General features: G+C 48.0%; 1 protein-coding gene across 20 annotated transcripts in view; it reads left to right on the plus strand.

Moving 5' to 3' along the window:
* Positions 1-24,229, plus strand: part of ank3b (ankyrin 3b) — a 692,976-nt gene that overhangs the window by 194,359 nt on the left and 474,388 nt on the right. The window contains exon 1 of one of the 20 annotated variants that reach the window (XM_082965016.1): positions 21,162-21,277. The exons of the other annotated variants lie outside the window; for them this stretch is intronic. Coding sequence (XP_082821142.1) covers positions 21,242-21,277 — 36 coding nt within the window. The 5' untranslated portion in view covers positions 21,162-21,241. Of the gene's footprint in view, positions 1-21,161; positions 21,278-24,229 lie in introns of those variants that run through there. 20 annotated transcript variants of the gene reach the window in all.

A 24,229-nucleotide genomic window follows, 5' to 3' on the forward strand; every position in this document is an offset into this window, starting at 1 on the left:
GGCCCATGATCTGTTGATAGGACAGGCCCATGATCTGTTGATAGGATAGGCCCATGATCTGTTGATAGGACAGGCCCATGTCAGTCACAATGTGAGCGATGACAGGGAACACTGCTGGTTTGACAGGGTGCTATTTGTCCCGCCTCCGTACCTGTGTGACGTGTGGGCGCTGTGATGGCTTGCAGTTGAATTTCTTTACACGGAGGAGGGTGGTCCAAACCTCTTTATAAATAGAACCAGAGACATGTTGCAACACTTAGTACATTCTCTGGTCCAGTCATTCTAGGAAACACTCTGGCATGTGGGTAGTTTGACCTTGATAGTGATAGAGGCTGCTCTGACCTTGATAGTGATAGAGGCTGCTCTGACCTTGGTAGTGATAGAGACTGCTCTGACCTTGACAGTGATAGAAGATGCTCTGACCTTGGTAGCGATAGAGGCTGCTCTGACCTTGGTAGTGATAGAGGCGGCTCTGACCTTGGTAATGATAGAGGCTGCTCTGACCTTGGCAATGATAGAGGGTGCTCTGACCTTGGTAGTGATAGAGGCTGCTCTGACCTTGACAGTGATAGAGGCTGCTCTGACCTTGACAGTGATAGAGGCTGCTCTGACCTTGACAGTGATAGAGGCTGCTCTGACCTTGACAGTGATAGAGGCTGCTCTGACCTTGACAGTGATAGAGCCTGCTCTGACCTTGACAGTGATAGAGGCTGCTCTGACCTTGACAGTGATAGAGGCTGCTCTGACCTTGGTAGTGAAAGAGGCTGCTCTGACCTTGGTAATGATAGAGGATGCTCTGACCTTGGTAGTGATAGAAGATGCTCTGACCTTGGTAGTGATAGAAGATGCTCTGACCTTGACAGTGATAGAAGATGCTCTGACCTCGGTAGTGATAGAGGCTACTCTGATCTTGGTAGTGATAGAGGTTACTCTGACCTTGGTAATGATAGAGGCTGCTCTGACCTTGGTAGTGATAGAGGCTGCTCTGACCTTGGTAATGATAGAGGCTGCTCTGACCTTGGTAATGATAGAGGCTGCTCTGACCTTGACAGTGATAGAGGCTGCTCTGACCTTGGTAATGATAGAGGCTGCCCTGACTTTGGTAGTGATAGAGGCTGCTCTGACCTTGACAGTGATAGAGGCTGCTCTGACCTTGGTAGTGATAGAGGCTGCTCTGACCTTGGTAGTGATAGAGGCTGCTCTGACCTTGGTAATGATAGAGGCTACTCTGACCTTGACAGTGATAGAGGCTGCTCTGACCTTGGTAGTGATAGAGGCTGCTCTGACCTTGGTAATTATAGAGGCTGCTCTGACCTTGGTAATGATAGAGGCTGCTCTGACCTTGACAGTGATAGAGGCTGCTCTGACCTTGGTAGTGATAGAGGCTGCTCTGACCTTGGTAGTGATAGAGGCTGCTCTGATCTTGGTAGTGATAGATGCTGCTCTGACCTTGACAGTGATAGAGGCTGCTCTGACCTTGACAGTGATAGAGGCTGCTTTGACCTTGACAGTGATAGAGGCTGCTCTGACCTTGGTAGTGATAGAGGCTGCTCTGACCTTGACAGTGATAGAGGCTGCTCTGAACTTGACAGTGATAGAAGATGCTCTGACCTTGGTAGTGATAGAGGCTACTCTGATCTTGGTAATGATAGAGGCTGCTCTGACCTTGGTAATGATAGAGGCTGCTCTGACCTTGACAGTGATAGAGGCTGCCCTGACCTTGGTAATGATAGAGGCTGCTCTGACTTTGGTAGTGATAGAGGCTGCTCTGACCTTGACAGTGATAGAGGCTGCTCTGACCTTGGTAGTGATAGAGGCTGCTCTGACCTTGGTAATGATAGAGGCTGCTCTGACCTTGGTAATGATAGAGGCTGCTCTGACCTTGACAGTGATAGAGGCTGCTCTGACCTTGGTAGTGATAGAGGCTGCTCTGACCTTGGTAATTATAGAGGCTGCTCTGACCTTGGTAATGATAGAGGCTGCTCTGACCTTGACAGTGATAGAGGCTGCTCTGACCTTGGTAGTGATAGAGGCTGCTCTGACCTTGGTAGTGATAGAGGATGCTCTGATCTTGGTAGTGATAGAGGCTGCTCTGACCTTGACAGTGATAGAGGCTGCTCTGACCTTGGTAGTGATAGAGGCTGCTCTGACCTTGGTAATGATAGAGGCTGCTCTGACCTTGGTAATGATAGAGGCTGCTCTGACCTTGACAGTGATAGAGGCTGCTCTGACCTTGGTAATGATAGAGGCTGCCCTGACTTTGGTAGTGATAGAGGCTGCTCTGACCTTGACAGTGATAGAGGCTGCTCTGACCTTGGTAGTGATAGAGACTGCTCTGACCTTGGTAATGATAGAGGCTGCTCTGACCTTGGTAATGATAGAGGCTACTCTGACCTTGACAGTGATAGAGGCTGCTCTGACCTTGGTAGTGATAGAGGCTGCTCTGACCTTGGTAATTATAGAGGCTGCTCTGACCTTGGTAATGATAGAGGCTGCTCTGACCTTGACAGTGATAGAGGCTGCTCTGACCTTGGTAGTGATAGAGGCTGCTCTGACCTTGGTAGTGATAGAGGCTGCTCTGATCTTGGTAGTGATAGATGCTGCTCTGACCTTGACAGTGATAGAGGCTGCTCTGACCTTGACAGTGATAGAGGCTGCTTTGACCTTGACAGTGATAGAGGCTGCTCTGACCTTGGTAGTGATAGAGGCTGCTCTGACCTTGACAGTGATAGAGGCTGCTCTGAACTTGACAGTGATAGAAGATGCTCTGACCTTGGTAGTGATAGAGGCTACTCTGATCTTGGTAGTGATAGAGGCTACTCTGACCTTGGTAATGATAGAGGCTGCTCTGACCTTGGTAGTGATAGAGGCTGCTCTGACCTTGGTAATGATAGAGGCTGCTCTGACCTTGGTAATGATAGAGGCTGCTCTGACCTTGACAGTGATAGAGGCTGCCCTGACCTTGGTAATGATAGAGGCTGCTCTGACTTTGGTAGTGATAGAGGCTGCTCTGACCTTGACAGTGATAGAGGCTGCTCTGACCTTGGTAGTGATAGAGGCTGCTCTGACCTTGGTAATGATAGAGGCTGCTCTGACCTTGGTAATGATAGAGGCTGCTCTGACCTTGACAGTGATAGAGGCTGCTCTGACCTTGGTAGTGATAGAGGCTGCTCTGACCTTGGTAATTATAGAGGCTGCTCTGACCTTGGTAATGATAGAGGCTGCTCTGACCTTGACAGTGATAGAGGCTGCTCTGACCTTGGTAGTGATAGAGGCTGCTCTGACCTTGGTAGTGATAGAGGATGCTCTGATCTTGGTAGTGATAGAGGCTGCTCTGACCTTGACAGTGATAGAGGCTGCTCTGACCTTGGTAGTGATAGAGGCTGCGCTGACCTTGACAGTGATAGAGGCTACTCTGAACTTGACAGTGATAGAGACTGCTCTGACCTTGGTAATGATAGAGGCTGCTCTGACCTTGGTAATGATAGAGGCTGCTCTGACCTTGGTAATGATAGTCTGCTCTTTGACCTTTTGATCTGGGTCAACTAGTAAAAGCCCAGTAAACAATGGAACACATTATAATAGATAGTTGTTTTTCCTACTGAAGTAGTTGGATGCTCTGACTGTACATTTCTCCTAAATACATACAATTATTTTGTAAATGAAACCCCACCTGTCCTTAATAAAAATATATTTGTATTGACCTTTACCAATATAATGGAATTGAGTTATTACATGTATTTAATGTTTGGCTGGTTTGGTTTCTTACGATGCCTAGCATCTTGAATTAGACTGTCTCAAAGAGAGGGAGGCATTTCAAAATATCACAATGAATTACTGCTGACTGCATTGATTCAATTCATTAGGCTGGCGGCTGTTGGGGAGAATGCTGTTCATACTGCCAGTCACGGGTTTCTACCAGCCCAGTCGTGTCCAGTCCAGCAGTGGGTTGAGGGACCAGACCAGCCCAGTCGTGTCCAGTCCATCACTGGGTTGAGGGACCAGACCAGCCCAGTCGTGTCCAGTCCAGCAGTGGGGCTCGCTGACTGACTGGCTGACTGACTGGTTCTCTATAGTGGTGGGTGGCTGAGACGGGATGACGGGGCTCGCTGACTGAGTGGCTGGCTGACTGGCTGACTGGTTCTCTATAGTGGTGGGTGGCTGAGCCGGGATGAACAGGGCTCGCTGACTGACTGGCTGGCTGACTGGTTGACTAACTGGCAGACTGACTGGTTGACTACCCGGTTGGCTGGCTGGCTGGCTGGCTGACTGACTGGCTGGCTGTGGACTGCATTGTATAGAGAAAAGAGCTGATAAACCATATGACGATAGGACTTGTGCAGAACAGATTCCAGACAGGGAGGCCAGCAGGGCTGATCCAAACCAGTTGATTTTGTGCTGCTATTTTGGTCCCCCCCGCGGATCATGCTGCACAGAGGGACTAGCGCCTACAAATATGGTAAGTGAGGGAGAGATCCCCAGCTCAGCTATGTAGAGGCGCTGTCTGTGGAGACAGCTGGGGGAAGGCTAGTGGTCACAGCACCGGTATTATTGTCAGGGAGCTGTGAGGCTAGGGAGCTGTGAGGTTAGGGAGCTGTGAGGCTAGGTAGTATCAGGGAGCTGTGAGGTTAGGGAGCTGTGAGGCTAGGTAGTATCAGGGAGCTGTGAGGCTAGGGAGCTGTGAGGCTAGGTAGCTGTGAGGCTAGGTAGTATCAGGGAGCTGTGAGGCTAGGTAGTTTCAGGGAGCTGTGAGGCTAGGTAGTTTCAGGGAGCTGTGAGGCTAGGTAGTTTCAGGGAGCTGTGAGGCTAGGTAGTGTCAGGGAGCTGTGAGGCTAGGTAGTGTCAGGGAGCTGTGAGGCTAGGTAGTGTCAGGGAGCTGTGAGGCTAGGTAGTGTCAGGGAGCTGTGAGGCTAGGTAGTATCAGGGAGCTGTGAGGCTACATAGCTGTGAGGCTAGGTAGTGTCAGGGAGCTGTGAGGCTAGGTAGTGTCAGGTAGCTGTGAGGCGAGGCAGTATCAGGGAGCTGTGAGGCTAGGTAGTATCAGGGAGCTGTGAGGCTAGGCAGTTTCAGGGAGCTGTGAGGCTAGGTAGCTGTGAGGCTAGGTAGTTTCAGGGAGCTGTGAGGCTACGTAGCTGTGAGGCTAGGTAGTTTCAGGGAGCTGTGAGGCTAGGTAGTGTCAGGGAGCTGTGAGGCTAGGTAGTTTCAGGGAGCTGTGAGGCTAGGTAGTATCAGGGAGCTGTGAGGCTACATAGCTGTGAGGCTAGGTAGTGTCAGGGAGCTGTGAGGCTAGGTAGTATCAGGGAGCTGTGAGGCTACATAGCTGTGAGGCTAGGTAGTGTCAGGGAGCTGTGAGGCTAGGTAGTGTCAGGTAGCTGTGAGGCGAGGCAGTATCAGGGAGCTGTGAGGCTAGGTAGTATCAGGGAGCTGTGAGGCTAGGCAGTTTCAGGGAGCTGTGAGGCTAGGTAGCTGTGAGGCTAGGTAGTTTCAGGGAGCTGTGAGGCTACGTAGCTGTGAGGCTAGGTAGTTTCAGGGAGCTGTGAGGCTAGGTAGTGTCAGGGAGCTGTGAGGCTAGGTAGTGTCAGGGAGCTGTGAGGCTAGGTAGTGTCAGGGAGCTGTGAGGCTAGGCATTATCAGGGAGCTGTGAGGCTAGGTAGTATCAGGGAGCTGTGAGGCTAGGTAGTTTCAGGGAGCTGTGAGGCTAGGTATTTTCAGGGAGCTGTGAGGCTAGGGAGCTGTGAGGCTAGGTAGTATCAGGGAGCTGTGAGGCTAGGTAGTGTCAGGGAGCTGTGAGGCTAGGTAGTGTCAGGGAGCTGTGAGGCTAGGTAGTGTCAGGGAGCTGTGAGGCTAGGTAGTGTCAGGGAGCTATGAGGCTAGGTAGTGTCAGGGAGCTGTGAGGGTAGGTAGTTTCAGGGAGCTGTGAGGCTAGGTAGTATCAGGGAGCTGTGAGGCTAGGTAGCTATGAGGCTAGGTAGTTTCAGGGAGCTGTGAGGCTAGGTAGTATCAGGGAGCTGTGAGGCTAGGTAGTATCAGGGAGCTGTGAGGCTAGGTAGTGTCAGGGACCTGTGAGGCTAGGTAGTTTCAGGGAGCTGTGAGGCTAGGTAGTATCAGGTAGTGACCAGTGTTACCAGGCTAGGTAGTATCAGGTAGAGACCAGTGTTACCAGGCTAGGTAGTGTCAGGTAGAGACCAGTGTTACCAGGCTAGGTAGTATCAGGTAGAGACCAGTGTTACCAGGCTAGGTAGTATCAGGTAGAGACCAGTGTTACCAGGCTAGGTAGTATCAGGTAGAGCCCAGTGTTACCAGGCTAGGTAGTATCAGGTAGAGACCAGTGTTACCAGGCTAGGTAGTATCAGGTAGAGACCAGTGTTACCAGGCTAGGTAGTATCAGGTAGAGACCAGTGTTACCAGGCTAGGAAGTATCAGGTAGAGACCAGTGTTACCAGGCTAGGTAGAGACCAGTGTTACCAGGCTAGGTAGTATCAGGTAGAGACCAGTGTTACCAGGCTAGGTAGTATCAGGTAGAGACCAGTGTTACCAGGCTAGGTAGTATCAGATAGAGACAAGTGTTACCAGGCTAGGTAGTATCAGATAGAGACCAGTGTTACCAGGCTAGGTAGTATCAGGTAGAGCCCAGTGTTACCAGGCTAGGTAGTATCAGGTAGAGACCAGTGTTACCAGGCTAGGTAGTATCAGGTAGAGACCAGTGTTACCAGGCTAGGTAGTATCAGGTAGAGACCAGTGTTACCAGGCTAGGTAGTGTCAGGTTGAGACCAGTGTTACCAGTGTTACCAGGCTAGGTAGTATCAGGTAGAGACCAGTGTTACCAGGCTAGGTAGTATCAGGTAGAGACCAGTGTTACCAGGCTAGGTAGTATCAGGTAGAGACCAGTGTTACCAGGCTAGGAAGTATCAGGTAGAGACCAGTGTTACCAGGCTAGGAAGTATCAGGTAGAGACCAGTGTTACCAGTCTAGGTAGTATCAGGTAGAGACCAGTGTTACCAGGCTAGGTAGTATCAGGTAGAGACCAGTGTTACCAGGCAAGGGAGTATCAGGTAGAGACCAGTGTTACCAGGCTAGGTAGTATCAGGTAGAGACCAGTGTTACCAGGCTAGGTAGAGACCAGTGTTACCAGGCTAGGTAGTATCAGGTAGAGACCAGTGTTACCAGGCTAGGTAGTATCAGGTAGAGACCAGTGTTACCAGGCTAGGTAGAGACCAGTGTTACCAGGCTAGGTAGTATCAGGTAGAGACCAGTGTTACCAGGCTAGGTAGTGTCAGGTAGAGACCAGTGTTACCAGGCTAGGTAGTGTCAGGTAGAGACCAGTGTTACCAGGCTAGGTAGTGTCAGGTAGAGACCTGTGTTACCAGGCTAGGTAGTATCAGGTAGAGACCAGTGTTACCAGGCTAGGTAGAGACCAGTGTTACCAGGCTAGGTAGTATCAGGTAGAGACCAGTGTTACCAGGCTAGGTAGTATCAGGTAGAGACCAGTGTTACCAGGCTAGATAGTACCAGGTAGAGACCAGTGTTACCAGGCTAGGTAGTATCAGGTAGAGACCAGAGTTACCAGGCTAGGTAGTGTCAGGTAGAGACCAGTGTTACCAGGCTAGGTAGTGTCAGGTAGAGACCAGTGTTACCAGGCTAGGTAGTGTCAGGTAGAGACCAGTGTTACCAGGCTAGGTAGTGTCAGGTAGAGACCAGTGTTACCAGGCTAGGTAGTATCAGGTAGAGACCAGTGTTACCAGGCAAGATAGTAACAGGTAGAGACCAGTGTTACCAGGCTAGGTAGTATAAGGTAGAGACCAGTGTTACCAGGCTAGGTAGTATCAGGTAGAGACCAGTGTTACCAGGCTAGGTAGAGACCAGTGTTACCAGTCTAGGTAGTATCAGGTAGAGACCAGTGTTACCAGTCTAGGTAGTATCAGGTAGAGACCAGTGTTACCAGGCTAGGTAGTGACCAGTGTTACCAGGCTAGGTAGTATCAGGTAGAGACCAGTGTTACCAGGCTAGGTAGTGTCAGGTAGAGACCAGTGTTACCAGGCTAGGTAGTGTCAGGTAGAGACCAGTGTTACCAGGCTAGGTAGTGTCAGGTAGAGACCTGTGTTACCAGGCTTGGTAGTATCAGGTAGAGACCAGTGTTACCAGGCTAGGTAGTATCAGGTAGAGACCAGTGTTACCAGGCTAGGTAGTATCATTTAGAGACCAGTGTTACCAGGCTAGGTAGTGAGACCAGTGTTACCAGGCTAGGTAGTATCAGGTAGAGCCCAGTGTTACCAGGCTAGGTAGTATCAGGTAGAGACCAGTGTTACCAGGCTAGGTAGTATCAGGTAGAGACCAGTGTTACCAGGCTAGGTAGTATCAGGTAGAGACCAGTGTTACCAGGCTAGGTAGTGAGACCAGTGTTACCAGGCTAGGTAGTATCAGGTAGAGACCAGTTTTACCAGGCTAGGTAGTATCAGGTAGAGACCAGTGTTACCAGGCTAGGTAGTATCAGGTAGAGACCAGTGTTACCAGGCTAGATAGTACCAGGTAGAGACCAGTGTTACCAGGCTAGGTAGTATCAGGTAGAGACCAGTGTTACCAGGCTAGGTAGTGTCAGGTAGAGACCAGTGTTACCAGGCTAGGTAGTGTCAGGTAGAGACCAGTGTTACCAGGCTAGGTAGTGTCAGGTAGAGACCAGTGTTACCAGGCTAGGTAGTGTCAGTTAGAGACCAGTGTTACCAGGCTAGGTAGTATCAGGTAGAGACCAGTGTTACCAGGCAAGATAGTATCAGGTAGAGACCAGTGTTACCAGGCTAGGTAGTATCAGGTAGAGACCAGTGTTACCAGGCTAGGTAGTATCAGGTAGAGACCAGTGTTACCAGGCTAGGTAGAGACCAGTGTTACCAGTCTAGGTAGTATCAGGTAGAGACCAGTGTTACCAGTCTAGGTAGTATCAGGTAGAGACCAGTGTTACCAGGCTAGGTAGTGAGACCAGTGTTACCAGGCTAGGTAGTGAGACCAGTGTTACCAGGCTAGGTAGTATCAGGTAGAGACCAAGTGTTACCAGGCTAGGTAGTATCAGGTAGAGACCAGTGTTACCAGGCTAGGTAGTATCAGGTAGAGACCAGTGTTACCAGGCTAGGTAGTGTCAGGTTGAGACCAGTGTTACCAGTGTTACCAGGCTAGGTAGTATCAGGTAGAGACCAGTGTTACCAGGCTAGGTAGTATCAGGTAGAGACCAGTGTTACCAGGCTAGGTAGTATCAGGTAGAGACCAGTGTTACCAGGCTAGGAAGTATCAGGTAGAGACCAGTGTTACCAGGCTAGGAAGTATCAGGTAGAGACCAGTGTTACCAGTCTAGGTAGTATCAGGTAGAGACCAGTGTTACCAGGCTAGGTAGTATCAGGTAGAGACCAGTGTTACCAGGCAAGGGAGTATCAGGTAGAGACCAGTGTTACCAGGCTAGGTAGTATCAGGTAGAGACCAGTGTTACCAGGCTAGGTAGAGACCAGTGTTACCAGGCTAGGTAGTATCAGGTAGAGACCAGTGTTACCAGGCTAGGTAGTATCAGGTAGAGACCAGTGTTACCAGGCTAGGTAGTATCAGGTAGAGACCAGTGTTACCAGGCTAGGTAGTGTCAGGTTGAGACCAGTGTTACCAGTGTTACCAGGCTAGGTAGTATCAGGTAGAGACCAGTGTTACCAGGCTAGGTAGTATCAGGTAGAGACCAGTGTTACCAGGCTAGGTAGTATCAGGTAGAGACCAGTGTTACCAGGCTAGGAAGTATCAGGTAGAGACCAGTGTTACCAGGCTAGGAAGTATCAGGTAGAGACCAGTGTTACCAGTCTAGGTAGTATCAGGTAGAGACCAGTGTTACCAGGCTAGGTAGTATCAGGTAGAGACCAGTGTTACCAGGCAAGGGAGTATCAGGTAGAGACCAGTGTTACCAGGCTAGGTAGTATCAGGTAGAGACCAGTGTTACCAGGCTAGGTAGAGACCAGTGTTACCAGGCTAGGTAGTATCAGGTAGAGACCAGTGTTACCAGGCTAGGTAGTATCAGGTAGAGACCAGTGTTACCAGGCTAGGTAGAGACCAGTGTTACCAGGCTAGGTAGTATCAGGTAGAGACCAGTGTTACCAGGCTAGGTAGTGTCAGGTAGAGACCAGTGTTACCAGGCTAGGTAGTGTCAGGTAGAGACCAGTGTTACCAGGCTAGGTAGTGTCAGGTAGAGACCTGTGTTACCAGGCTAGGTAGTATCAGGTAGAGACCAGTGTTACCAGGCTAGGTAGAGACCAGTGTTACCAGGCTAGGTAGTATCAGGTAGAGACCAGTGTTACCAGGCTAGGTAGTATCAGGTAGAGACCAGTGTTACCAGGCTAGATAGTACCAGGTAGAGACCAGTGTTACCAGGCTAGGTAGTATCAGGTAGAGACCAGAGTTACCAGGCTAGGTAGTGTCAGGTAGAGACCAGTGTTACCAGGCTAGGTAGTGTCAGGTAGAGACCAGTGTTACCAGGCTAGGTAGTGTCAGGTAGAGACCAGTGTTACCAGGCTAGGTAGTGTCAGGTAGAGACCAGTGTTACCAGGCTAGGTAGTATCAGGTAGAGACCAGTGTTACCAGGCAAGATAGTAACAGGTAGAGACCAGTGTTACCAGGCTAGGTAGTATAAGGTAGAGACCAGTGTTACCAGGCTAGGTAGTATCAGGTAGAGACCAGTGTTACCAGGCTAGGTAGAGACCAGTGTTACCAGTCTAGGTAGTATCAGGTAGAGACCAGTGTTACCAGTCTAGGTAGTATCAGGTAGAGACCAGTGTTACCAGGCTAGGTAGTGACCAGTGTTACCAGGCTAGGTAGTATCAGGTAGAGACCAGTGTTACCAGGCTAGGTAGTGTCAGGTAGAGACCAGTGTTACCATGCTAGGTAGTGTCAGGTAGAGACCAGTGTTACCAGGCTAGGTAGTGTCAGGTAGAGACCTGTGTTACCAGGCTTGGTAGTATCAGGTAGAGACCAGTGTTACCAGGCTAGGTAGTATCAGGTAGAGACCAGTGTTACCAGGCTAGGTAGTATCATTTAGAGACCAGTGTTACCAGGCTAGGTAGTGAGACCAGTGTTACCAGGCTAGGTAGTATCAGGTAGAGCCCAGTGTTACCAGGCTAGGTAGTATCAGGTAGAGACCAGTGTTACCAGGCTAGGTAGTATCAGGTAGAGACCAGTGTTACCAGGCTAGGTAGTATCAGGTAGAGACCAGTGTTACCAGGCTAGGTAGTGAGACCAGTGTTACCAGGCTAGGTAGTATCAGGTAGAGACCAGTTTTACCAGGCTAGGTAGTATCAGGTAGAGACCAGTGTTACCAGGCTAGGTAGTATCAGGTAGAGACCAGTGTTACCAGGCTAGATAGTACCAGGTAGAGACCAGTGTTACCAGGCTAGGTAGTATCAGGTAGAGACCAGTGTTACCAGGCTAGGTAGTGTCAGGTAGAGACCAGTGTTACCAGGCTAGGTAGTGTCAGGTAGAGACCAGTGTTACCAGGCTAGGTAGTGTCAGGTAGAGACCAGTGTTACCAGGCTAGGTAGTGTCAGTTAGAGACCAGTGTTACCAGGCTAGGTAGTATCAGGTAGAGACCAGTGTTACCAGGCAAGATAGTATCAGGTAGAGACCAGTGTTACCAGGCTAGGTAGTATCAGGTAGAGACCAGTGTTACCAGGCTAGGTAGTATCAGGTAGAGACCAGTGTTACCAGGCTAGGTAGAGACCAGTGTTACCAGTCTAGGTAGTATCAGGTAGAGACCAGTGTTACCAGTCTAGGTAGTATCAGGTAGAGACCAGTGTTACCAGGCTAGGTAGTGAGACCAGTGTTACCAGGCTAGGTAGTGAGACCAGTGTTACCAGGCTAGGTAGTATCAGGTAGAGACCAAGTGTTACCAGGCTAGGTAGTATCAGGTAGAGACCAGTGTTACCAGGCTAGGTAGTATCAGGTAGAGACCAGTGTTACCAGGCTAGGTAGTGTCAGGTTGAGACCAGTGTTACCAGTGTTACCAGGCTAGGTAGTATCAGGTAGAGACCAGTGTTACCAGGCTAGGTAGTATCAGGTAGAGACCAGTGTTACCAGGCTAGGTAGTATCAGGTAGAGACCAGTGTTACCAGGCTAGGAAGTATCAGGTAGAGACCAGTGTTACCAGGCTAGGAAGTATCAGGTAGAGACCAGTGTTACCAGTCTAGGTAGTATCAGGTAGAGACCAGTGTTACCAGGCTAGGTAGTATCAGGTAGAGACCAGTGTTACCAGGCAAGGGAGTATCAGGTAGAGACCAGTGTTACCAGGCTAGGTAGTATCAGGTAGAGACCAGTGTTACCAGGCTAGGTAGAGACCAGTGTTACCAGGCTAGGTAGTATCAGGTAGAGACCAGTGTTACCAGGCTAGGTAGTATCAGGTAGAGACCAGTGTTACCAGGCTAGGTAGAGACCAGTGTTACCAGGCTAGGTAGTATCAGGTAGAGACCAGTGTTACCAGGCTAGGTAGTGTCAGGTAGAGACCAGTGTTACCAGGCTAGGTAGTGTCAGGTAGAGACCAGTGTTACCAGGCTAGGTAGTGTCAGGTAGAGACCTGTGTTACCAGGCTAGGTAGTATCAGGTAGAGACCAGTGTTACCAGGCTAGGTAGAGACCAGTGTTACCAGGCTAGGTAGTATCAGGTAGAGACCAGTGTTACCAGGCTAGGTAGTATCAGGTAGAGACCAGTGTTACCAGGCTAGATAGTACCAGGTAGAGACCAGTGTTACCAGGCTAGGTAGTATCAGGTAGAGACCAGAGTTACCAGGCTAGGTAGTGTCAGGTAGAGACCAGTGTTACCAGGCTAGGTAGTGTCAGGTAGAGACCAGTGTTACCAGGCTAGGTAGTGTCAGGTAGAGACCAGTGTTACCAGGCTAGGTAGTGTCAGGTAGAGACCAGTGTTACCAGGCTAGGTAGTATCAGGTAGAGACCAGTGTTACCAGGCAAGATAGTAACAGGTAGAGACCAGTGTTACCAGGCTAGGTAGTATAAGGTAGAGACCAGTGTTACCAGGCTAGGTAGTATCAGGTAGAGACCAGTGTTACCAGGCTAGGTAGAGACCAGTGTTACCAGTCTAGGTAGTATCAGGTAGAGACCAGTGTTACCAGTCTAGGTAGTATCAGGTAGAGACCAGTGTTACCAGGCTAGGTAGTGACCAGTGTTACCAGGCTAGGTAGTATCAGGTAGAGACCAGTGTTACCAGGCTAGGTAGTGTCAGGTAGAGACCAGTGTTACCAGGCTAGGTAGTGTCAGGTAGAGACCAGTGTTACCAGGCTAGGTAGTGTCAGGTAGAGACCTGTGTTACCAGGCTTGGTAGTATCAGGTAGAGACCAGTGTTACCAGGCTAGGTAGTATCAGGTAGAGACCAGTGTTACCAGGCTAGGTAGTATCATTTAGAGACCAGTGTTACCAGGCTAGGTAGTGAGACCAGTGTTACCAGGCTAGGTAGTATCAGGTAGAGCCCAGTGTTACCAGGCTAGGTAGTATCAGGTAGAGACCAGTGTTACCAGGCTAGGTAGTATCAGGTAGAGACCAGTGTTACCAGGCTAGGTAGTATCAGGTAGAGACCAGTGTTACCAGGCTAGGTAGTGAGACCAGTGTTACCAGGCTAGGTAGTATCAGGTAGAGACCAGTTTTACCAGGCTAGGTAGTATCAGGTAGAGACCAGTGTTACCAGGCTAGGTAGTATCAGGTAGAGACCAGTGTTACCAGGCTAGATAGTACCAGGTAGAGACCAGTGTTACCAGGCTAGGTAGTATCAGGTAGAGACCAGTGTTACCAGGCTAGGTAGTGTCAGGTAGAGACCAGTGTTACCAGGCTAGGTAGTGTCAGGTAGAGACCAGTGTTACCAGGCTAGGTAGTGTCAGGTAGAGACCAGTGTTACCAGGCTAGGTAGTGTCAGTTAGAGACCAGTGTTACCAGGCTAGGTAGTATCAGGTAGAGACCAGTGTTACCAGGCAAGATAGTATCAGGTAGAGACCAGTGTTACCAGGCTAGGTAGTATCAGGTAGAGACCAGTGTTACCAGGCTAGGTAGTATCAGGTAGAGACCAGTGTTACCAGGCTAGGTAGAGACCAGTGTTACCAGTCTAGGTAGTATCAGGTAGAGACCAGTGTTACCAGTCTAGGTAGTATCAGGTAGAGACCAGTGTTACCAGGCTAGGTAGTGAGACCAGTGTTACCAGGCTAGGTAGTGAGACCAGTGTTACCAGGCTAGGTAGTATCAGGTAGAGACCAAGTGTTACCAGGCTAGGTAGTATCAGGTAGAGACCAGTGTTACCAGGCTAGGTAGTATCAGGTAGAGACCAGTGTTACCAGGCTAGGTAGTATCAGGTAGAGACCAGTGTTACCAGGCTAGGTAGTATCAGGTAGAGACCAGTGTTACCAGGCTAGGTAGTGAGACCAGTGTTACCAGGCTAGATAGTATCAGGTAGAGACCAGTGTTACCAGGCTAGGTAGTATCAGGTAGAGACCAGTGTTACCAGGCTAGGTAGTATCAGGTAGAGACCAGTGTTACCAGGCTAGGTAGTATCAGGTAGAGACCAGTGTTACCAGGCTAGGTAGTATCAGGTAGAGACCAGTGTTACCAGGCTAGGTAGTATCAGGTAGAGACCAGTGTTACCAGGCTAGGTAGAGACCAGTGTTACCAGTCTAGGTAGTATCAGGTAGAGACCAGTGTTACCAGTCTAGGTAGTATCAGGTAGAGACCAGTGTTACCAGGCTAGGTAGTGAGACCAGTGTTACCAGGCTAGGTAGTGAGACCAGTGTTACCAGGCTAGGTAGTATCAGGTAGAGACCAGTGTTACCAGGCTAGGTAGTATCAGGTAGAGACCAGTGTTACCAGGCTAGGTAGTATCAGGTAGAGACCAGTGTTACCAGGCTAGGTAGTATCATTTAGAGACCAGTGTTACCAGGCTAGGTAGTATCAGGTAGAGACCAGTGTTACCAGGCTAGGTAGTATCAGATAGAGACCAGTGTTACCAGGCTAGGAAGTATCAGGTAGAGACCAATGTTACCAGGCTAGGTAGTATCAGGTAGAGACCAGTGTTACCAGGCTAGGTAGAGACCAGTGTTACCAGGCTAGGTAGTATCAGGTAGAGACCAGTGTTACCAGGCTAGGTAGTATCAGGTAGAGACCAGTGTTACCAGGCTAGGTAGTATCAGGTAGAGACCAGTGTTTCCAGGCTAGGTAGTATCAGGGAGAGACCAGTGTTTCCAGGCTAGGTACTATCAGGTAGAGACCAGTGTTACCAGTCTAGGTAGTATCAGGTAGAGACCAGTGTTACCAGGCTAGGTAGTATCAGGTAGAGACCAGTGTTACCAGGCTAGGTAGTGAGACCAGTGTTACCAGGCTAGGTAGTATCAGGTAGAGACCAGTTTTACCAGGCTAGGTAGTATCAGGTAGAGACCAGTGTTACCAGGCTAGGTAGTATCAGGTAGAGACCAGTGTTACCAGGCTAGATAGTACCAGGTAGAGACCAGTGTTACCAGGCTAGGTAGTATCAGGTAGAGACCAGTGTTACCAGGCTAGGTAGTGTCAGGTAGAGACCAGTGTTACCAGGCTAGGTAGTGTCAGGTAGAGACCAGTGTTACCAGGCTAGGTAGTGTCAGGTAGAGACCAGTGTTACCAGGCTAGGTAGTGTCAGTTAGAGACCAGTGTTACCAGGCTAGGTAGTATCAGGTAGAGACCAGTGTTACCAGGCAAGATAGTATCAGGTAGAGACCAGTGTTACCAGGCTAGGTAGTATCAGGTAGAGACCAGTGTTACCAGGCTAGGTAGTATCAGGTAGAGACCAGTGTTACCAGGCTAGGTAGAGACCAGTGTTACCAGTCTAGGTAGTATCAGGTAGAGACCAGTGTTACCAGTCTAGGTAGTATCAGGTAGAGACCAGTGTTACCAGGCTAGGTAGTGAGACCAGTGTTACCAGGCTAGGTAGTGAGACCAGTGTTACCAGGCTAGGTAGTATCAGGTAGAGACCAAGTGTTACCAGGCTAGGTAGTATCAGGTAGAGACCAGTGTTACCAGGCTAGGTAGTATCAGGTAGAGACCAGTGTTACCAGGCTAGGTAGTATCAGGTAGAGACCAGTGTTACCAGGCTAGGTAGTATCAGGTAGAGACCAGTGTTACCAGGCTAGGTAGTGAGACCAGTGTTACCAGGCTAGATAGTATCAGGTAGAGACCAGTGTTACCAGGCTAGGTAGTATCAGGTAGAGACCAGTGTTACCAGGCTAGGTAGTATCAGGTAGAGACCAGTGTTACCAGGCTAGGTAGAGACCAGTGTTACCAGTCTAGGTAGTATCAGGTAGAGACCAGTGTTACCAGTCTAGGTAGTATCAGGTAGAGACCAGTGTTACCAGGCTAGGTAGTGAGACCAGTGTTACCAGGCTAGGTAGTGAGACCAGTGTTACCAGGCTAGGTAGTATCAGGTAGAGACCAGTGTTACCAGGCTAGGTAGTATCAGGTAGAGACCAGTGTTACCAGGCTAGGTAGTATCAGGTAGAGACCAGTGTTACCAGGCTAGGTAGTATCATTTAGAGACCAGTGTTACCAGGCTAGGTAGTATCAGGTAGAGACCAGTGTTACCAGGCTAGGTAGTATCAGATAGAGACCAGTGTTACCAGGCTAGGAAGTATCAGGTAGAGACCAATGTTACCAGGCTAGGTAGTATCAGGTAGAGACCAGTGTTACCAGGCTAGGTAGAGACCAGTGTTACCAGGCTAGGTAGTATCAGGTAGAGACCAGTGTTACCAGGCTAGGTAGTATCAGGTAGAGACCAGTGTTACCAGGCTAGGTAGTATCAGGTAGAGACCAGTGTTTCCAGGCTAGGTAGTATCAGGGAGAGACCAGTGTTTCCAGGCTAGGTACTATCAGGTAGAGACCAGTGTTACCAGTCTAGGTAGTATCAGGTAGAGACCAGTGTTACCAGGCTAGGTAGTATCAGGTAGAGACCAGTGTTACCAGGCTAGGTAGTGAGACCAGTGTTACCAGGCTAGGTAGTATCAGGTAGAGACCAGTTTTACCAGGCTAGGTAGTATCAGGTAGAGACCAGTGTTACCAGGCTAGGTAGTATCAGGTAGAGACCAGTGTTACCAGGCTAGATAGTACCAGGTAGAGACCAGTGTTACCAGGCTAGGTAGTATCAGGTAGAGACCAGTGTTACCAGGCTAGGTAGTGTCAGGTAGAGACCAGTGTTACCAGGCTAGGTAGTGTCAGGTAGAGACCAGTGTTACCAGGCTAGGTAGTGTCAGGTAGAGACCAGTGTTACCAGGCTAGGTAGTGTCAGTTAGAGACCAGTGTTACCAGGCTAGGTAGTATCAGGTAGAGACCAGTGTTACCAGGCAAGATAGTATCAGGTAGAGACCAGTGTTACCAGGCTAGGTAGTATCAGGTAGAGACCAGTGTTACCAGGCTAGGTAGTATCAGGTAGAGACCAGTGTTACCAGGCTAGGTAGAGACCAGTGTTACCAGTCTAGGTAGTATCAGGTAGAGACCAGTGTTACCAGTCTAGGTAGTATCAGGTAGAGACAAGTGTTACCAGGCTAGGTAGTGAGACCAGTGTTACCAGGCTAGGTAGTGAGACCAGTGTTACCAGGCTAGGTAGTATCAGGTAGAGACCAGTGTTACCAGGCTAGGTAGTATCAGGTAGAGACCAGTGTTACCAGGCTAGGTAGTATCAGGTAGAGACCAGTGTTACCAGGCTAGGTAGTATCAGGTAGAGACCAGTGTTACCAGGCTAGGTAGTGAGACCAGTGTTACCAGGCTAGATAGTATCAGGTAGAGACCAGTGTTACCAGGCTAGGTAGTATCAGGTAGAGACCAGTGTTACCAGGCTAGGTAGTATCAGGTAGAGACCAGTGTTACCAGGCTAGGTAGAGACCAGTGTTACCAGGCTAGGTAGTAGCAGGTAGAGACCAGTGTTACCAGGCAAGATAGTAACAGGTAGAGACCAGTGTTACCAGGCTAGGTAGTATCAGGTAGAGACCAGTGTTACCAGGCTAGGTAGTATCAGGTAGAGACCAGTGTTACCAGGCTAGGTAGAGACCAGTGTTACCAGTCTAGGTAGTATCAGGTAGAGACCAGTGTTACCAGTCTAGGTAGTATCAGGTAGAGACCAGTGTTACCAGGCTAGGTAGTGAGACCAGTGTTACCAGGCTAGGTAGTGAGACCAGTGTTACCAGGCTAGGTAGTATCAGGTAGAGACCAGTGTTACCAGGCTAGGTAGTGACCAGTGTTACCAGGCTAGGTAGTATCAGGTAGAGACCAGTGTTACCAGGCTAGGTAGTGTCAGGTAGAGACCTGTGTTACCAGGCTTGGTAGTATCAGGTAGAGACCAGTGTTACCAGGCTAGGTAGTATCAGGTAGAGACCAGTGTTACCAGGCTAGGTAGTATCAGGTAGAGACCAGTGTTACCAGGCTAGGTAGTATCAGGTAGAGACCAGTGTTACCAGGCTAGGTAGTATCGGATAGAGACCAGTGTTACCAGGCTAGGAAGTATCAGGTAGAGACCAATGTTACCAGGCTAGGTAGTATCAGGTAGAGACCAGTGTTACCAGGCTAGGTAGAGACCAGTGTTACCAGGCTAGGTAGTATCAGGTAGAGACCAGTGTTACCAGGCTAGGTAGTATCAGGTAGAGACCAGTGTTACCAGGCTAGGTAGTATCAGGTAGAGACCAGTGTTTCCAGGCTAGGTAGTATCAGGGAGAGACCAGTGTTTCCAGGCTAGGTACTATCAGGTAGAGACCAGTGTTACCAGTCTAGGTAGTATCAGGTAGAGACCAGTGTTACCAGGCTAGGTAGTATCAGGTAGAGACCAGTGTTACCAGGCTAGGTAGTGAGACCAGTGTTACCAGGCTAGGTAGTATCAGGTAGAGACCAGTTTTACCAGGCTAGGTAGTATCAGGTAGAGACCAGTGTTACCAGGCTAGGTAGTATCAGGTAGAGACCAGTGTTACCAGGCTAGATAGTCCCAGGTAGAGACCAGTGTTACCAGGCTAGGTAGTATCAGGTAGAGACCAGTGTTACCAGGCTAGGTAGTGTCAGGTAGAGACCAGTGTTACCAGGCTAGGTAGTGTCAGGTAGAGACCAGTGTTACCAGGCTAGGTAGTGTCAGGTAGAGACCAGTGTTACCAGGCTAGGTAGTGTCAGTTAGAGACCAGTGTTACCAGGCTAGGTAGTATCAGGTAGAGACCAGTGTTACCAGGCAAGATAGTATCAGGTAGAGACCAGTGTTACCAGGCTAGGTAGTATCAGGTAGAGACCAGTGTTACCAGGCTAGGTAGTATCAGGTAGAGACCAGTGTTACCAGGCTAGGTAGAGACCAGTGTTACCAGTCTAGGTAGTATCAGGTAGAGACCAGTGTTACCAGTCTAGGTAGTATCAGGTAGAGACCAGTGTTACCAGGCTAGGTAGTGAGACCAGTGTTACCAGGCTAGGTAGTGAGACCAGTGTTACCAGGCTAGGTAGTATCAGGTAGAGACCAAGTGTTACCAGGCTAGGTAGTATCAGGTAGAGACCAGTGTTACCAGGCTAGGTAGTATCAGGTAGAGACCAGTGTTACCAGGCTAGGTAGTATCAGGTAGAGACCAGTGTTACCAGGCTAGGTAGTATCAGGTAGAGACCAGTGTTACCAGGCTAGGTAGTGAGACCAGTGTTACCAGGCTAGATAGTATCAGGTAGAGACCAGTGTTACCAGGCTAGGTAGTATCAGGTAGAGACCAGTGTTACCAGGCTAGGTAGTATCAGGTAGAGACCAGTGTTACCAGGCTAGGTAGAGACCAGTGTTACCAGGCTAGGTAGTAGCAGGTAGAGACCAGTGTTACCAGGCTAGGTAGTATCAGGTAGAGACCAGTGTTACCAGGCTAGGTAGAGACCAGTGTTACCAGGCTAGGTAGTATCAGGTAGAGACCAGTGTTACCAGTCTAGGTAGTATCAGGTAGAGACCAGTGTTACCAGGCTAGGTAGTGAGACCAGTGTTACCAGGCTAGGTAGTGAGACCAGTGTTACCAGGCTAGGTAGTATCAGGTAGAGACCAGTGTTACCAGGCTAGGTAGTATCAGGTAGAGACCAGTGTTACCAGGCTAGGTAGTATCAGGTAGAGACCAGTGTTACCAGGCTAGGTAGTATCAGGTAGAGACCAGTGTTACCAGGCTAGGTAGTATCAGGTAGAGACCAGTGTTACCAGGCTAGGTAGTGAGACCAGTGTTACCAGGCTAGATAGTATCAGGTAGAGACCAGTGTTACCAGGCTAGGTAGTGGCCAGGTCCAGGCTAGAGACCAGTGTTACCAGGCTAGGTAGTATCAGGTAGAGACCAGTGTTACCAGGCTAGGTAGAGACCAGTGTTACCAGGCTAGGTAGTAGCAGGTAGAGACCAGTGTTACCAGGCTAGGTAGTATCAGGTAGAGACCAGTGTTACCAGGCTAGGTAGAGACCAGTGTTACCAGTCTAGGTAGTATCAGGTAGAGACCAGTGTTACCAGTCTAGGTAGTATCAGGTAGAGACCAGTGTTACCAGGCTAGGTAGTGAGACCAGTGTTACCAGGCTAGGTAGTGAGACCAGTGTTACCAGGCTAGGTAGTATCAGGTAGAGACCAAGTGTTACCAGGCTAGGTAGTATCAGGTAGAGACCAGTGTTACCAGGCTAGGTAGTATCAGGTAGAGACCAGTGTTACCAGGCTAGGTAGTATCAGGTAGAGACCAGTGTTACCAGGCTAGGTAGTATCAGGTAGAGACCAGTGTTACCAGGCTAGGTAGTGAGACCAGTGTTACCAGGCTAGATAGTATCAGGTAGAGACCAGTGTTACCAGGCTAGGTAGTATCAGGTAGAGACCAGTGTTACCAGGCTAGGTAGTATCAGGTAGAGACCAGTGTTACCAGGCTAGGTAGAGACCAGTGTTACCAGGCTAGGTAGTAGCAGGTAGAGACCAGTGTTACCAGGCTAGGTAGTATCAGGTAGAGACCAGTGTTACCAGGCTAGGTAGAGACCAGTGTTACCAGGCTAGGTAGTATCAGGTAGAGACCAGTGTCACCAGGCTAGGTAGTATCAGGTAGAGACCAGTGTTACCAGGCTAGGTAGTTCCATTGCTGTAGTGTCCTGTGCTCAGGAACTCGTCTTGTTTCTTCCAGCCAGGTATTTTTAGCGCTGAAATCATGTCTCTCTGCATGGCCCAATCCCTGCGCTGCTAATTGACTACTCCGGTGTCACTCTCAAAACAGGGAAAATGGCAGTGGAGGAAGGAGCAGAGTTGCTAGGAGCAGTAAGTGTTGACATTAAATTTCTTTGTACTGTTTCACTCTCTGCATCGCTACTCATTGGTTTTGACTGTAGGAATGTGTGGTGACGTTGGCTGGTGTTCTGTTGTGACTTACGGCTGAGAGATGGACCGGTGTCAGGGTAAAAAGATGTTACGGTGTTTACGGGACGGGACAGAGGACACGCATGCTGCAGCACCGTGACGCATCGTGTGGCAAGGGGCTTAGATTTCAGCTAAGGACCCCGGGATGACTCAGAGATACGCAAACAGACTGTTTTATATTAGTGTGTTACTGTGGGGGAGACGACTGGAGTAGATGTGAACAGGGATGTTACTGGAGTAGATATGAACATTAACAGGGATGTTACTGTAGTAGATGTGAACAGGGATGTTACTGTAGTAGATATGAACATTGACAGGGATGTTACTGTAGTAGATATGAACATTGACAGGGATGTTACTGTAGTAGATATGAACATTAACAGGGATGTTACTGTAGTAGATATGAACAGTGATGTTACTGTAGTAGATATGAACAGTGATGTTACTGTAGTAGATATGAACAGTGATGTTACTGTAGTAGATATGAACAGGGATGTTACTGTAGTAGATATGAACAGGGATGTTACTGTAGTAGATATGAACAGGGATGTTACTGTAGTAGATATGAATGGGGATGTTACTGTAGTAGATATGAACAGGGATGTTACTGTAGTAGATATGAACAGGGATGTTACTGTAGTAGATATGAACAGGGATGTTACTGTAGTAGATATGAATGGGGATGTTACTGTAGTAGATATGAACAGGGATGTTACTGTAGTAGATATGAACAGGGATGTTACTGTAGTAGATATGAACAGGGATGTTACTGTAGTAGATATGAACATTAACAGGGATGTTACTGTAGTAGATATGAACATTAACAGGGATGTTACTGTAGTAGATATGAACCGGGATGTTACTGTTGTAGATATGTACATTAACAGGGATGTTACTGTATTGGATATGAACATTAACAGGGATGTTACTGTAGTAGATATGAACAGGGATGTTACTGTAGTAGATATTAACATTAACAGGGATGTTACTGTATTGGATATGAACATTAACAGGGATGTTACTGTAGTAGATATGAACATTAACAGGGATGTTACTGTAGTCGATATGAACAGGGATGTTACTGTAGTAGATATGAACATTAACAGGGATGTTACTTTAGTAGATATGAACAGGGATGTTACTGGAGTAGATATGAACAGGGATGTTACTGGAGTAGATATGAACAGGGATGTTACTGGAGTAGATATGAACATTAACAGTGATGTTACTGTAGTAGATATGAACAGTGATGTTACGGTAGTAGATATGAACAGGGATGTTACTGTAGTAGATATGAACAGGGATGTTACTGTAGTAGATATGAACATTAACAGGGATGTTACTGGAGTAGATATGAACAGTGATGTTACTGGAGTAGATATTAACAGGGATGTTACTGGAGTAGATATGAACAGGGATTTTACTGGAGTAGATATGAACAGGGATGTTACTGGAGTAGATATGAACAGGGATGTTACTGGAGTAGATATGAACAGGGATGTTACTGTAGTAGATATTAACATTAACATGGATGTTACTGTATTGGATATGAACATTAACAGGGATGTTACTGTAGTAGATATGAACATTAACAGGGATGTTACTGTAGTCGATATGAACAGGGATGTTCCTGGAGTAGATATGAACATTAACAGGGATGTTACTGTAGTAGATATGAACAGGGATGTTACTGTAGTAGATGTAGATATGAACAGGGATGTTACTGGAGTAGATATGAACAGGGATGTTACTGGAGTAGATATGAACATTAACAGTGATGTTACTGTAGTAGATATGAACAGTGATGTTACTGTAGTAGATATGAACAGGGCTGTTACTGTAGTAGATATGAACAGGGATGTTACTGTAGTAGATATGAACATTAACAGGGATGTTACTGGAGTAGATATGAACAGTGATGTTACTGTAGTAGATATGAACAGTGATGTTACTGTAGTAGACATGAACAGGGATGTTACTGTAGTAGATATGAACAGGGATGTTACTGTAGTAGATATGAACAGGGATGTTACTGGAGTAGATATGAACAGGGATGTTACTGGAGTAGATATGAACAGGGATGTTACTGGAGTAGATATGAACATTAACAGTGATGTTACTGTAGTAGATATGAACAGTGATGTTACTGTAGTAGATATGAACAGGGATGTTACTGTAGTAGATATGAACAGGGATGTTACTGTAGTATATATGAACAGGGATGTTACTGTTGTATATATGAACGGGGATGTTACTGTAGTAGATATGAACGGGGATGTTTCTGTAGTAGATATGAAAATTAACAGGGATGTTACTGTAGTAGATATGAACATTAACAGGGATGTTACTGTAGTAGATATGAACATTAACAGGGATGTTACTGTAGTAGATATGAACAGGGATGTTACTGTAGTAGATATGAACATGGATGTTACTGTAGTAGATATGAACATTAACATGGATTTTACTGTAGTAGATATGAACATTAACAGGAATGTTACTGTAGTAGATATGAACAGGGATGTTACTGTAGTAGATATGAACATTAACAGGGATGTTACTGTGGTAGACATGAACAGGGATGTTACTGTAGTAGATATGAACAGGGATGTTACTGTAGTAGATATGAACAGGGATGTTACTGTAGTAGATATGAACAAGGATGTTACTGTAGTAGATATGAACAGGGATGTTACTGTAGTAGATATGAACATTAACAGGGATGTTACTGTAGTAGATATGAACATTAACAGGGATGTTACTGTAGTAGATATGAACATAACAGGGATGTTACTGTAGTAGATATGAACATTAACAGGGATGTTACTGTAGTAGATATGAACAGGGATGTTA

This window comes from Salmo salar, chromosome 18 (assembly GCF_965601325.2).
Source record: "Salmo salar chromosome 18, fSalSal1, whole genome shotgun sequence".
Classification (NCBI taxonomy): Eukaryota; Metazoa; Chordata; class Actinopteri; order Salmoniformes; family Salmonidae; genus Salmo; species Salmo salar.